The 15,467-nt window shown below is 39.5% G+C and overlaps 1 protein-coding gene across 2 annotated transcripts in view; it reads left to right on the top strand.

The window, feature by feature from the left end:
• The first annotated feature begins 258 nt into the window (after window positions 1-258).
• LOC121520404 (adenylate cyclase type 1-like) overlaps window positions 259-15,467 on the top strand; it is a 73,794-nt gene continuing 58,585 nt past the window's right edge. For both annotated transcript variants that reach the window (XM_041803834.1, XM_041803833.1), the window contains exons 1-3: window positions 259-1,061; window positions 8,627-8,776; window positions 9,039-9,157. In XM_041803834.1, the coding sequence (XP_041659768.1) occupies window positions 453-1,061; window positions 8,627-8,776; window positions 9,039-9,157 (878 nt within the window). In that variant the 5' untranslated portion in view covers window positions 259-452. The remainder of the gene's footprint in view (window positions 1,062-8,626; window positions 8,777-9,038; window positions 9,158-15,467) is intronic.

The raw sequence follows: 15,467 nt of genomic DNA, 5'->3' as shown, positions 1-15,467 counted from the left end.
AGAGGAGCTGTGCAGCTCACAGTCAAATCGTCTTGACTGTGCGTTGAGTAGCTGAGACCTGTCTTATCTTCACCTCATAATGCGCAGGCGTGATCCTATCTGAGCCCCGCAAAAAAAAAAAAAAAAAAAAAAAAAAAGCTTTCAGACGTCGTGTGCGCTGCGCTCCTTGAAACAGGACGCGTAAAAATTGAGATTTATCTCTCACGCGCAAGAAAAGCAGAGAAATGGAGGTGAGTTTTGGAGCAGCTTTGTGCAGAGAGCACCATTCAACCTGTGGATAGTGCTGTAGGAGCGCGTCTGTGCTCACCGGGCAGTCTACTGGCGATCTGGGACGCTCTGCCTCCAGCCTGCTGCGCTGTTTGTGCGCGTCTTTTTCTCTCCCTTTTCCCACCGTTTGCTCCGGGATTCGGTGCGTTCCGTTTGACCTCGAGCCGTGAGCAGGTATTCAGTTTATGAATGGCACTGACATGGAGGAAATACCGTTTCAGAAAGTCAAAACCAGGCGGAAGAGAAGTCACTGTCCACCGGGCGTCCCTCTGACCACCATCGTGTGCGAGGACGAGTTCGACTGCAAAGAGCTCGAGTCCCTCTTCCAGAACTACAACCTGAAGCTGGAGCAGACCTCCACCTTGAAAGCCCTGGCCGTGCTCATCTTCATGTCCTCCACGTTGGCCGTGCTGGAGTTGCTGTCCGGCCCCAGCCTCACCATCTCCAAGGGGTCCCATCCGGTGCACTGTGTCATCTTCGTGTCCCTGTTCATAGTAACCAACGTCAAGTACCTGCAGGTGACTCAGCTCCAGCAGATCGTCAACCTGACGCTCCTCTTCGGCTTCACCTTCTCCTTTCTCTGCTGCCCTTTCTCGCTGGGCGCGATGGGGCTGGAGCCCCCGGAGTCCCCGGAGCAGGGCATGTGGCAGCTCATCCTGGTCACCTTCGTCGCCTATGCGCTCCTACCTGTGCGGACTCTGCTGGCTGTGCTGCTGGGAATAATGGTGTCCATCTCGCATTTGATTGTGACCGCCACTTCGGTCACGATGAAGACGCAGAAACTATGGAGAACGGTGCGTATGTGTTTGTTATACTGACTCCTTATATTAACATTTATTTTTAGATAATTTATAATTCTTATTTCCATTAAATTTACGCATTTAAACAGCGCAATTACAAAGTACAGTGACCGATATAAGAGTAGGACTGGTTCAGCACCAAAGACAGCTCCCTGTGGTTAGACTTGATGGGATTTGCTCCAGCTTTGATCAAAGCGTAAATCTATCAAGGACTGCTTTTGTTATAGAGAAAAAAAAAAAAAAAAACTATGGCACGAGTAAAACAACTAAGAATAAGTTTAAATTAGATAATTTCTCTTAACTGTGTGGTGGAAAAACTCTTTTCATGCCTGATCTAAACACTTAAAACCCCACACAAATAAGAAATCTAACATGTAGAGTTAAGATAAAGAGTGATTCTAGTCATGTCAGTATATTTCCACTCATATAACTACAGTGGTGAATACCAGCAGCCCCCTACAAACAAATAAACATGAAAAAAATGAATGAGCAAAACAGTCTGCATGCCCATATTTGTTTCCCTGTGGATGTGATTCAGTCCCCAAAGGAGTCGGCTGGGAATGAAGAAGTAGAGTGACATCCTGCTAGCACAAGAAGTAGGGCAAACAGAGAGGCACACAAACACCACCACCACACTTTCACTTCACTGTATGCTTCACTTATAAAGAAAGAGGGCAGAGTCATGCATGCCATTCCCTGAGCTGGAATAGAAATTGGTACAGCAGCCTCACTGTACATTTATAACTTTGTACCTGAAAGCACACAGACACCCATGCACTCACACATCCATATTTCTGACTGTCATCAGGTGTGAGCAGAGAAGATATGTCACATCACTCAAACCCTCCAGGGGTAATGGAACATTTCTGTCTCTGCCTCGGCACAGCGCATGACGTGAAGATTGTGCATTTCTTGGAAATTGAGATGTGATCAGTTCATCACTGCCCTCAGACGATGACAGCGGTATTTGCAGAGGAGATTGTTTCCCCCCTGTATGTAGGCTATGTGATACCTGCACAGCCATGTGAAGGACAGTGTTAGCTGTACTACCAGAGATAGCTAATCCATTAAGCTTAGAGATGAGCCATGTGGCATGACCCCGCGCAGCCCAGGCCTGCTCCAACCACCCACCTAGGTCCCAGGCACTCAGCCCTGCAGAGCTGTCTGCTCTCATGGCTCAGTCTACCTGCTCTGCCCTATTACTGAGGCCACGGTGTGAAGAATTAAACTTGAAAATAGGTTATTTGTAGCTCCTCAGATGGGAGTCTTGCTGCCGTGTGGTGTGATCCAGAGCATGTTTTACATGCTGTCAGTCAATAACATACACCACAAATCATGGTGTAGTAGTATACAGAGTATACCCACTTGTTTTTCAGTCTCTGTCAAGTATTTTCACTTCTAAATCACCTCTTCCAGGATGGCAATGGTAGCAACAGTAACTGGAGGACACAAGTGCATTGCTTTGTAATGCACTACCCCCAGCAATCATATGACAAGGTGAACTCAAAATTAGGGCTTGCAGCATTGATGCCTTAGTGGCAATTAGTCAAGGTCTATAATTAGTAAGGCCGCCCATAAGGGGGGATAAAGGTGGGAGCTTTCTGGGGCCCAGCTGAATGGGGGCCCATGGAGGTCAGCAAAATAATGGTCTATTTTAAAGTAAAGCTGTGATTTTTAACTTGAATATTAACCTCTCTTTTCAAAGCAACAAATATTTAAGTTATGCCATAGTATATAGCCCTCTTCAAAATGAAAAGCCTTTTTCTTGAAAAACAATTAAAATGGGCTAAAAGTGCCAAATAATGGGGAACAGTGAAATGTGGTTAAGACTAGTAGAAAATGGGCTGAAAAGTTGGTGAACTATGGTTAAAAAGTGGCAAAAATGTGTTTGAAATGGCAAACATGGGCGGGCAAAAAAAGTGATGAAAAGGGGTCATGGGCGTAGCACAGGGGGAAAGGGTACTGATTACTTGGGCACACAATAGGGAGGGGCCTTTTGGAAGCCTGCAATGAAAAGTGTTTTTTATTTTTTTCTTGTAGTAAGTGGTGTCATTATTACATTTAAAAGCAACTACATGGATTGGTCAACAGACATAAATTTGTATCAAATAGAGTGAAATAAAATACTGGGGGGCCCCTGCTCCTCCTTCAAAAATGACCAAATAGTATTGTCCAGCACTGTTTAAAAATATTGCTCATAAATCCAGAAATTACGGTTCAAAAATAAATTTAAATGCATAAATATTTGCAAAAATGACGGAGCGTTTGTTGCTTGGCTAGCCGATAATATTCTATCTGGGGGCCCAAAATCCCCAGCTGCGCCCCTGAAAGGGATTAAAAGTGGCAAAAAGGGTAAAAGTAAGCAAAACTGATGAAAATTGGCAAAAATAAAGACGGACTGAAAAAGTGGTTAAAAAGTGGCAAAAATACCAAATTTTAACATCAGAACCAAATAAAAGTTTGACACACTTTCAGCTCCAAAATGAGGCAACTGTTAGCAAGGATGCTAGCACCAATGCTACTGATCCAACACACATGCATTAAAACCATCGATAAATCACAACTGGGGAGGGCCTCTGGGTTTGTCAGGGGCCCAGCAAATTCTAATTCCTGATAATTAGTGCATTAATTTGTTAAAATTACAATTACAATTACGATCAATATCCAACATTTACCCTTATACTGCTGCCTTATTTTCTTTTCAATCCATTGCAAGTTCCTTTTTCCATGGTTACATTTATGTCATTATCAACTTGAAGTTCCTTATTTACTTTCAAAATAAAAGCAGGCCTGTATCCAACCAGGTAGTCCAATACCTTGGGTTAAGATTCAAAATGGGAAAAACAAACAAAACAAAAAAGTTTATTTAAAGATATATTTTTGGTCCTTTAACGCCTTTATTTGGAGAGAAAGACAGTGGATAGAGTCAGAAATAGGGATGAGAGAGTGGGAGTAAGACACTAGAGAAAAGAGCCTGAGGTTGGACTTGAACCTGGGGCTGCCCCCACAGTTTTAAATGCAAAAAAATAGTATTTCAAAATGCACAAAATTAAGAAATTAAGGATTTATCAAGAATAAGATTGCAGTTATTTGACAGCTCTGCTCAAGTAGCTGGCTGCTCATGTAGCTGTCTCAGCCTACAATCTCTGAGCTTTGAAACCTGCTCTTCTTTTAATCTTAGTTTCATAATGATTATAATAATTCCTTGGAGCAGCAGAGGTTTAGCAACAATGAGCCATTTTAATAGGGCCATTTTTAAGTGAACAACACATGCAAGATGTTCCTACATGTCTTTATTTATAACACAAGGCAGTTATCCTTTGCTGAATGGGCTGCTTAAAAAATGGAGCGGGGTGTTATAGGTTTAATTCCTCTTCTGAAGGCACCACTGACCACGACCCATGACATTTTAGAAGGGTCAGACTTAAGAAATGAAGTGTCAAATAGCCTGACATTTACATCATTGTTACCTTGCTTCTGAAACATGTAAACAATGCATCCTTGTAAACACTTAGAGAACTAGTTGGATGTTTTAAGAAGCCTGAGGTCTTCATTAATTATTCTATAATCAGCTGACCCTATAGCTAACATTTAACAGAGGTATTCATTTATCCTCCAACAACAACAGTCAGAATCAGTTAAAAGGCCTTAATACAACAACTTTATAATTCTAAAACAATGGACTTGCATGTTAAAAAAAAAAAAAAAAACTTTCATATTTTGAAATGATTAAACCAAAAGGTTGGATTTGGCCCGATGGTCATAGACACTGATATGGACCCATATTTTAGTGCTACACTCTGATGATACAACATCTTGGAAATAATACAGTACTACATGGTATTTATTTACAACCTTATATGTCCAGGTGACTATGAAAAAGAATTAGTCAGGAAATATATTACTATGAAGCACATCCACATAAATGTAGCTGTTGTTAATAATGCATCCACTCATAGTGGGCCTTTTTATGCTGCCCACTTACATTATGCAGAAGAGTATTAATGTAAATGAAATCCCACTATTTGAAGAGTAATAGAACAAACCAGTGCCACAGGCATGCATCACTACCTTTAGAAACATAAAAAAATGATTAGAGTGGATATAAAGGTTGTAATTTTCTCACTGTAGAACCACAGGGAGGTGTAAGAATGATTTCATTGCCCTATTGTCCGTACTTTGTATCTGAAGTCACAGAAAGCGGAGGACAGAGTGTTATTACACCACTTCACTCACATGTCCACATTTACAAACTGAAGGCTGAAAAGTAACTCCAGCATCGCCTGAATGTGCTGGAGCTCGCCAGCCCTGCCGCCAAGCACAAAGAGAGACTGCTGCTGCCAGAAACAGTCTTTTCAAGGCGATCCATTATTCATCGCAGTGGGAAACATGCCTGTCCGTGGCAATAGAAGTTTGTTAGATGTGAAAAGTGGTGTGCATATCATATGAACCTCTGACAGTGTATTTATGATCCTCATAAACACGCTAAAATGAAGCTTTATTTCCATAGGTGAAGCGTAATTTGTTGTGGCTTTTCCCGAGGTCAAATGTGCTCGATGGTTGACTCCACTTGTTGGAAACAGTCATGATAAATGAGCCACGAAAAGAAGAGAATGCATTCCTTCTTTCTTAAGAATACATAATTACTGCATGGGGTGACAGTTTGCTTGTGTTTAGTCTGGAGGTGAACACAGGACCTTGTTTGGTTTGTGTACAAAGTCACAGCCAGGCGACTTCAGGGAAGTTGAAAAAAAAAAAACACTTTTCTGTGTGTCCTGCACAAGGTTAAAACAGTCGCGCTGCTGTGTAGCTGCTGTGATAGATGAACCGGAGCATGGATCCGCAAATGTTGTAATGTCACAGGATCAGAAATAGAAGAATAGTTGGCCTCACCACCTACTAACCCATCTGTCACACTGCAGGGAGTCAACTTAATGTTACATCAGATAGTCAAAGATTTCTTGTTATGCCTAAACTCAGTAATAAACTCATTACCAGTGGGGTCTCAGTCAAAACAATGATGATAGATAACAACTACCGATGTGTTGATAAGCTCTGCCCACCTATGCTGCTTAAAAATGAGGACTAGATTGAATTCATATTGCTCTCCATAAGGTGATTTAGTAAACAGTAAACCACCATATGTATTTCATGGATGGATTTCATATAATGTAGGAGAAAAGCTGTTAAAAATAGCCTTCCTAGTTTGTGCTGTGAGTCTAAACACTCATACAACCATAACATGAGACTCAAAGTATTAACCTTCATAACTAGGACCCTTATTTTACAATCAAACTAGGTCAAATCATCCGTCTTTGCTACTCCCTTCACAGTTTTGATAATTCATCATTGCCTTCAGGTGCAATAATGTCACTTGGAAAGTGTTTGTTGAGTTGCAAATCAAAATTAAATAGCCCCTGCTGTTTGTATTGTTTTGATCAGGCATCTGCAAAGTCACCAGACCACTTGACACAGTGTCACAAGTTAATCCAACACCAGTTAAGCCATGACACCATATCTCAATATCAGACGAAATGAATTATTATAAGGTGACACACAGCAAAAACTGCAGTGTTGATCCGTTCAGTGTTAGTTAAAGTGAAAATAAATCTGGATTGTTGTATGACAGGTCACTGTGTTCTGAAGCCCCAGGTCAAATTTCTGTCAAATAAAACATCTATAAGTTTATAAAAATTAAGCTTCAAAATCATGAAAAATGAGGCAGTAAAGTCTGCTCCAGGGTGGTGTGGACGTGTCTGTTGAATGAGATGAAGCCACGCCCACTCAGGAGAAAAACAATCCTCTCAAATTAAAAAAAGATGCTACGATCTGACTTGAGGAAAGAACTCACAACATTTGCCTTTCTCCTGACCTTTTCTTGACCTTAGAAGAAGAGACAAAGTCTGTTTTCTGGCTCAAATGGCTCACAATGAACAAAAAAAAAAACTGCATTTAACTTACTGTTAACTTTCAATAAAAGCAGTGACATCAGCTAAAAACAGACTGGACTGAGATGAACTGCTCTGTGATTTTATATTGTAGTGTTAGAGGGGCGTGGCCATTGGCCTCACCCACATGAAACCAAGCCAGACAAGAGGTGAAAAACTTTTTAACAGTCTAAATTCAAAATTGTGATTGAATGTCAGTGTTTTCACACGTTTACAACAACCATATTCCAACATATCTAGTGTGTTAAGACAAAACCTTTGGGTTTCACTTTACAGGGTCTTTAAACTCTATAGCGAGTCACTTAATCTAAACTCAAATCTTCAGATCTTGGGTGATGTGTGGGTGGTGTTTTCCCAGCATGCCCTTGGGCAGAATGTTCAAATGCGTTTTAGATGTATTTAGATGTTGCCTTTTGTACAGTGTTTACTGTTGCTTATGTTTCTGGTGAATTATTGTTGTTTTTGTTGTCAGAAGAATTTGCAGAATGAGTGAAGTTATCCATTGAGTTAGTGAACAGATTGGGCCATACGCCAATTCCCATCCATAGTCTGAGGCAGGTGGATGGCATACATGCAAAAGTGTACATCAAACATCTACATAACGAAAAAAAATGTGCATAAAATTAGACACACATAGAAAACAAACAACATATACAGTAAAATAATAACTGAATGATGTTTATCTGGATAGCACGTATCCAAAACCAATGTTACAAAGTGCTTCACAAAAACATCAGAGTCCAGCAATGAAAACACAGTAATAAGAAAAACAGTCACATAACAACACAGAATAGTTGATACAACACATTATACTGAGTTACTTAAACCATGTGAGGTATTTAAGTGAACATACAGATTTAAGTTGAGCATACATTTTCTGGGGGCTCAACTTCAATAGTTGGTGCAACTTCTTTAGCTGAGCCAAATGAAATATTTATTACTATTGAAAAAAAAATGTTATGCCAACTTGACATTTTGAACCATGAGCATGCTATGTCAACTTAATGGTAACATAAAGCATTAAACTGGGCCCCTCATCTCAAAAAAGCTGTGAAATTTGTCACCTAATTATCTTACATTAGGCCCTCATATTATTTTTTTCAGTACATGTAAAGTGTTTTTTTTAACCTTCAATGAAATCTCTGTTTAGTGTGCACTATAATTAAAGTTCCTATTAATATTGATTAAATGGGTTAAAATGACAATAAAAGTAGGTGAGGTAGGTCTCTTATTTCATTTTATGTTTTGCTGTTTTTTATTTTGTTTTCAAATGTAAATGAATTGTTTAAATGATATAACAATTTCTTCTTTTAATTTGTTTCTCTTCCCTTTTTGTCGTGACGCCTTTGATGTTGTGCACATTGAACCACCTCGCTGCTAAAATGTGTCTAGATAAAAAAGCTTGCCTTGTCCAGCCTAATAGTTTACATTTAAGACTGCAAACCAATACAGACAGAAACCACAAACATGGATTATTGATTAAATTACAACCTGGATTCTCTTATGAAAATCAAACCTTTAAATTGCATGAATGTGTTCAAGCTCCTATAAAGTGACCCACATAACCACGGCTCATAAGACGGACTGTTTTGTATTTCTTTCTGCTTGCAGTTGGTTGCCAACACAGTGCTGTTCACCAGTGTCAACCTGTCAGGCCTGTTTGTGCGCATCCTGACAGAACGAGCCCAGAGGAAGGCCTTCCTGCAGGCGCGCAACTGCATCGAGGAGAGACTACGCATGGAGGACGAGAACGAGAAACAGGTACGGGCACCTGTGCTGAGACCATTTGAAATAAAGATGTGTGTCCCTTTTTCTCCTCTCCTCCCCCTTCTCTCTGCTGTGAGTCACTCTGACACATTATTCACATTATTCATTTCTGTTAGATTTCATGCCTTTTTGTCTGGCACATTTCTTATCCCTACTAACACTTTGTCCTGTGATAACTTTCTGTGTTTGATTGTATAAATGTAAATATAAACTTCTTTTATCTTTCCCTCTCTCTTTAACACAAACACACTCACAGGAGCGCCTGCTAATGAGTCTGTTGCCCAGGAACGTAGCTATGGAGATGAAAGAGGATTTCCTGAAGCCCCCAGAAAGGATCTTTCACAAAATCTACATCCAGCGCCATGACAATGTCAGGTGGGATCCTCACATCAGCTCAACACACGGCAGACCAGCTGCAGTTTTATCTGAACTGATACAACTAATCCCACCTCTAGGACTGGATTTGGAATCACTTTTCTCTTCATTGTAGAATTTCCTACTGAATTGGTGGCATAAACACTGCCTTAGAGAGTCACAGTACATGCTGAAATGAATCTTAACAACTTCACTAATACTGTCATTTGAAAAGAACTCACAGGGCTCAAAAATGCAGTTTGATCTGAGCCATCAGAAGTGGGGGTTTCTATCCACTGGTTTTTATGCACATTTTTTAATCCGTGCATTAAAAATTTGACTGGAAATTCTGCAAATGAGGAAAAATACTTGAAATGTCATTAAAATAATTTGGTATATTGAGATAGGAAAGTGCAGCTTCTTGTAGTGGAAGCACATCTATCGAATAATGGATGACATCTCTGCTTTAACACATTTAAAAAGGAAATATCATGACAAACCTACTGTTCACATATATTTGGGGATCTACCGACCAATCAAATGTGAAATAAGCCAACCAAGTCCTTTGTTTGTGGTCTACCTGCATCTGAAAACATGAAATCTGACGGTCTCATCAGAACCTGTGCCCATTATGACACCACGTTGTGTCTTTAGAAGCTGTGTTGCATTACAGTTGCTATAAAATAATAACCTGGTTACTTGTGTTACTGTTAATCTTCCAATTCCCTGTAAAATGGAAGCTTGAAGTAAACAAATCATTGCCTTTTTTATAATGCATGTTCATGCAACACACACTGATTCAGAGGACTGACATATTAGCTTGTGTTCAAATAAGGACATCTTTAGTAGCATGGAGATACAAACACTTCTTTAGATTTGTAACACGCTAACACAAAGCTAGAAGCCAAAGACCAGAGCCTTAGTTCGGTTCAAGATGACTGCATTAGGCCGACACCTACCAATCAGCCAAAGCTCGGTTTCCAAAATCAGTAACAGGTGACTACAAAAGCTGAGATACACACTGGCAGCATAGATGGTGGAGGAAATGTTACCTGCTGGGGCCTTGTTCTTTTGGTCTGATTTCCACAACTTTGCTGTCACCTTCTTTGTACTAAAGTGCACAAAGGAGAGATTGTGCCTATGTCCTCTTTACTAGAACAAGGATTTGTGCTAACTGTGGTGTTGTGAATTATCAGCCAGCAGCTGCCTTTCTCAGACTTAACACAACTTTACATAACATAGCTCCAATTTATGAATTTTTATCCTGATTATCACTCAACAAATTTGGCAAGCCAAACTGAAACTTATTAAAACGAACCCACTAGCCCCACGTTATAACCATGTTAGGTATAATCACTGATATATGCTACACACACATGATAATAGTATCACCTATGACCGTACATTAAATAATGCAGTGTAAAATCACATTTGTGGCAGAGTTTCATTGGTGGTTGGACACATGATGCAAGTTAAAATAGAGATTTGAACTTAAACCTTAAGCTAACTAGCAGTGCAGTCGTTAGCTTGTTTAGCTTTTTTGCCATGACGTGCTTTCTTAGATTTGACATGCTATTTTTGAAGCTTAAGATTTCCACTGTTTTAGGTAGACACAGTAAGCAGCACATTATGTGGCTGTTGTTCCTCATCGTTTGAAAGGCAAAGGGTCTTGATGTTGGACCAGGATGAACATGCTGGGAGACTGGGATGCAGCATTGAGCCCTCCTCTAGCAGTGTTTTATTTTCATGAGTGGGGTGACCTGATGCTCAGTCTAAAGACTCCTTGTACTTGTTAAAAGTTTAGTGAAAGAAAACACAAAATAGATGGAAACATACAGTGCTTAACAAATTTATTAGACCACCTGTCATATTTGTCTCAAAAACCATCCAGCATCATGAAGTGCTTTAATGCGGACTCTTTCATTTTCAGTGAACTTTCCAGGTTTTACCATTTTGAACAGGAATGAGGGATTTCAAACTGAATTCACCCAAATTTGAGCTGGCTCCTTGGGTTTCTCTGAGAAGTCAGAAATGAATCAAGCATAACATTCAACCACTAAAACTCATTTTACTGTTCAGGAATGCAAGAAAATAATTTTAATTTGACATAATAATCAATAAATAATAATAATAATAATCAAGAAATGATAATGTGCTTTACTATTTTTTCAGGTTTTTTTGTAAATCAGTAAATTTGAAAATTCATGGATAACAATAACAATTATATTTTTTGCATTAAAAATATAATTTGGATTAAAGAGCTTCTACATAATGGTGTATTAACCATTGCAGAAACATAAAAATGATTTTGGTGATTACCAATGCTGTTACTTTAGGGCAGCTGTGGCATAAACCTTACTTTCGTTAGGGTTAGGGTGGTCTAATGAATTTGTTAAGCACTGTACATTTTCCTTTTCAACGTGCATGGAAGCCCCACTACTGTCCTAAAAAATAAACTCTGCTGAAGGCTGTTAAACTGAAATATTTCATTTCTAACATTGCATATTAACGGTTAGCCTTTGACTTATTTGATGTTTTCTGTTCTTGTAGATGTGAGGCCTGTCACTTAATTACTACACTCTCTGAGTATATGATACTGTGTCGGTGGATAGATCAAATCATTACAAAGAGTTCTAAATGAGGAGTAAAGTTTTAGCGGCAAAGGCAAGATCAGGTAATCATAGACGTTGCTGTGAAACTCAAGGATTGTGGGTAATGTAGTGCTGTTGACCAAAATCACAAATAAATGATGTTTTTCTTAAAATGAGGTTGACAACATACAGGCTTGTATCTTTTACATGACCACATCTACTGTTTCATGCTCAGGTGGCTTGTGTTAAGTTTACCTTGAATGGTTTTGAAATCATGGCTAATAATCTCATCACAAAAGCGGCAAAGACTGAATGATGTGCATGATTCTAAGCAAGAAATCAGTGGAGAGACAATAAAATAAAGCTAACAGAGATTCTTGTAATGCAGTGTCCTGCACTACAGTCAAGATGGCATCAGTTTTCGTTAGCCATTACTCAGTAATCATGTAAGACAAAACTGACTTTTCAGAGGAAGTTTTGATGCTTCAGAAAACTTCCTCCTTCTTGCCTTCCGATCATCATCTATTCTCATCCAACCAATTTTTACTCAGCCCTTTGTTCCAGGAAACAAACCAGCCACTAATGAGTTTCTGGTGTTTGTGGTTTAGCATCCATTTAGTTTTTGAGGACGATTAATGTCTTGATGTTGTTTGTTTCATTTTGGCTGCAATAATATGTTTTGCATGGAAGTATTCAGATCCTTAAGACAGGAAAAGAAACAATGCAACAGATAAAATCACTTCAACAGGTTGAATTAACGTCATTGTTAAACAACAGAAGTATATGAACATGTTATTTGAAGTAAAAGTTTCCCTAATGCTGCAGAATTACACCTGCCAGTATTATATTGCTTTATTATTGTTATGAATTATGTAAGCAGTCTTTTTGACTCAACTCGACAGAAGTGCGTAATTTTGTTACAATTTAGTACTTTTACTTTCTGGACTTGTTGCTTGTTTTACGTCTAGTATCCTATATGATTTAAAAAAGCTGTTTACCTTAAAATGTGCACATCTGTCTTGCCTTTTGCCCCAAACACCTGTTGCTGTATTAGGTTTGGACTGTGGCTTGACCCTTATTTAGCAAACAGCTTGCTTAAAAGCATGACCATCCCTGCTCCAATTTTCTGGAACCACAAATCAGTCATTTTCAGCTTCCCATTGAGTGTTTCCATTATCTCGCTCATTAACGTTTCCACCATGACTTTCCACATCTTCTCCTCCTCTTTCGCTCCTCCAAGCAGCAGAGAGGCTTGAGGAGCAGAGTTTGCTTAGCCCCGGGATTAAGTTGCTACAAGGGATTAAATGCAATGGAGACTAAATTCTTGTTGCATAATGGTGCATATGTGTGTCTTTTTGTCTGTGTGTGCACTCCCACTGTGGTTAAATATGGACCCATCTCAGTGGAGCTGTGCTGATTGCTTTTGTGCCTTGAACTGCTTCGGATAGCGCCACCCTCTGAGAGTGATCTACACCGGGTGCAGACATGATTTATGTGATTTGGGTGGAGGGTAATTAGAAAGTAAACAGTGTGCAGCACAAAAAATAGAGTTTTCTTGATTGTTTTCCAAGACTGTGGGCAGTCTTTGATCTGATTTAAGTCCAGCCAGGGGGATATTGGAGTAATAACTAAAAAGACTCCAATGTTACAAAGGTATGATTTATTTAAATGAATATTTGAAATGTTGTATCACCTTTCATTATTCTTCTCCCACCATAAGTCCCTTTCTCATTGCAAGTTCAAGGCAGGACTTTCATACCCATGTCATTCCTTGTATTAATGTAAATTTCCCAAAATCCTATAACATTAGGATAAAGTTACACTGCTCTTTAAACAGCATCAGAGATTGTGGGAGAAACATACCAGGGGAGGGGAGAAACAATATCAATATAAAACCAGCCAGCAGGGCAGAACAGACTTGTGATGATAACTCTGCCATTATTCATAAGACTTTGATCAGGAGGAACTTTTAGTCTGCACAGTCTGTGTAGAAGGCGTGTGTCTTCCAGATGCTTAAGTGTCATAAAGCTGCATTTTTGTGAGTGGCCAGAAGGGGAGCTAGCTCTACGAATCAGAAAATTAATTTTGATATTTGAAATCAGATGGGTTTATGGTGCTCTCTTCAATACAGAATGATGTTTGTTTTGTGTAATCAGACATGCCAATTCAATCAGTAGAGAGAATTAAACAATTCCAGGTATAATTTTACATTAACATGGTTGTAATATTGAATTATGTTTATTTTACATGGAAATGATATTGTATTACTGTCAGAGAAGCTTTGCCACCTGAACTCTGCTGGGGCTCAAAAGGCGTCTGCCCTGAGTGGCAGCAAGATCTAGTATCCCCACGTGGAGTCCAGACACTGGTGGTGTCTTCTGGTGGTGTCTTCTGAGAAAGCTGATAAACTGTGAAGACCACGACTGACCAGATGATGACTGAAGATGTTGTCTGAGGTTGCTGGGGTAAAGAGGCTGATCACACTGCGAAGCCTGGGGTTGATAGCTGATGATGTCGTCTTGTAGACTTAGCAGAGATGGAGAGTCACACACAGCTATGTTGTAAATGAAGTGGCGGAGAAGAAAGCCATGTTTAAATAGACAGCAGCAACATGATATGCTGAAAGTGAGGGTTAGTAACCCATCCTATCATGACTGCTTGCTCATGACGGCTCAGTTTAAGCTAGTGTGTCTGCACCACTCTGCTATACTACACCCAAATGCTACTCAGCAACAGTTTCCTGTTCTGCTGCAACATTTCTTGCTTGTTTATGTACAGGAAATCCAGAGAATTACATTAGAGTTGATACATATTGAGCAACAGCTGATTATGCTGCAGTTGTTGCAACAAAGAAAAGGGATGAGAAATTGGAGGAGGTGGAGAGTATGCTTGCTAGATTAACTGAGGTAGAGAATGGGGGAATTTTTTGCATTCATTCAGCTGCTGAAAGAGACGTTGATGAGGAAATGCACGTCTGATATTTCAGATGCCTGCAGGAAGATTTTACTAGTCGCAGTGCAACTTGCAGCCATGTGTCATTCATGAAGAGAGTTTGCTCTAAGATATCAATTTTTTTTTTTTATCTTGGAAAAACTTATAAAATATTGGCACCCACTGTAAAAAGGGATGTAGTGAAGCCCTTCCAATCCATCAAGACTTTGTAATTTAGTAGTCCCTGTTATACAATGAGCAGCTTCATTTCTCCTGATCTTTATTCACAGTCATTTCCCTCGTGTCTATCAGGAACATTTTATTGCACCCAAATTTATAGAAAAATGCACAAAAATTCTCAAATATCACCAATTAAGGCATTTGGCTTTCAAAATAAATGGGATTTTTCTCATTATATTTAAAAAGTAAGAAGATAAAATCAAATAAAAGTTAAGAAAATCAAACTTTTATCAACCTGGAATATTGACCTACTTTGCCAAGGACACTGACAGAAGTTTAGTCGTCTTATATCTGCTGAGCACCTTTCATACTCCTCGGTGACTGACCGGATGTCAGCACATACACCACCCACATACTAATGCTCCAGAGGGGCCCATCCAGAGTTAACCCTCCATTTATCACGTGGCTCATGAGTCTTCCACAGTGTGATTAAATTGAAATCACGTCTGCCGAAATAGCTCCAGTAATGCCTCCCACAGAGGAAAACAGGAGCTGAGCATAAAGGGGGGAATAACTTTCCATGAATATGCGCCGTTGGAGAGGAAATAATGGATGTTAGTGAGGGGGAG

This window comes from Cheilinus undulatus, linkage group 13 (genome assembly GCF_018320785.1).
Source record: "Cheilinus undulatus linkage group 13, ASM1832078v1, whole genome shotgun sequence".
In the NCBI taxonomy this organism is placed as follows: domain Eukaryota; kingdom Metazoa; phylum Chordata; class Actinopteri; order Labriformes; family Labridae; genus Cheilinus; species Cheilinus undulatus.
This window is presented reverse-complemented; position numbering and strand designations above follow the sequence as displayed.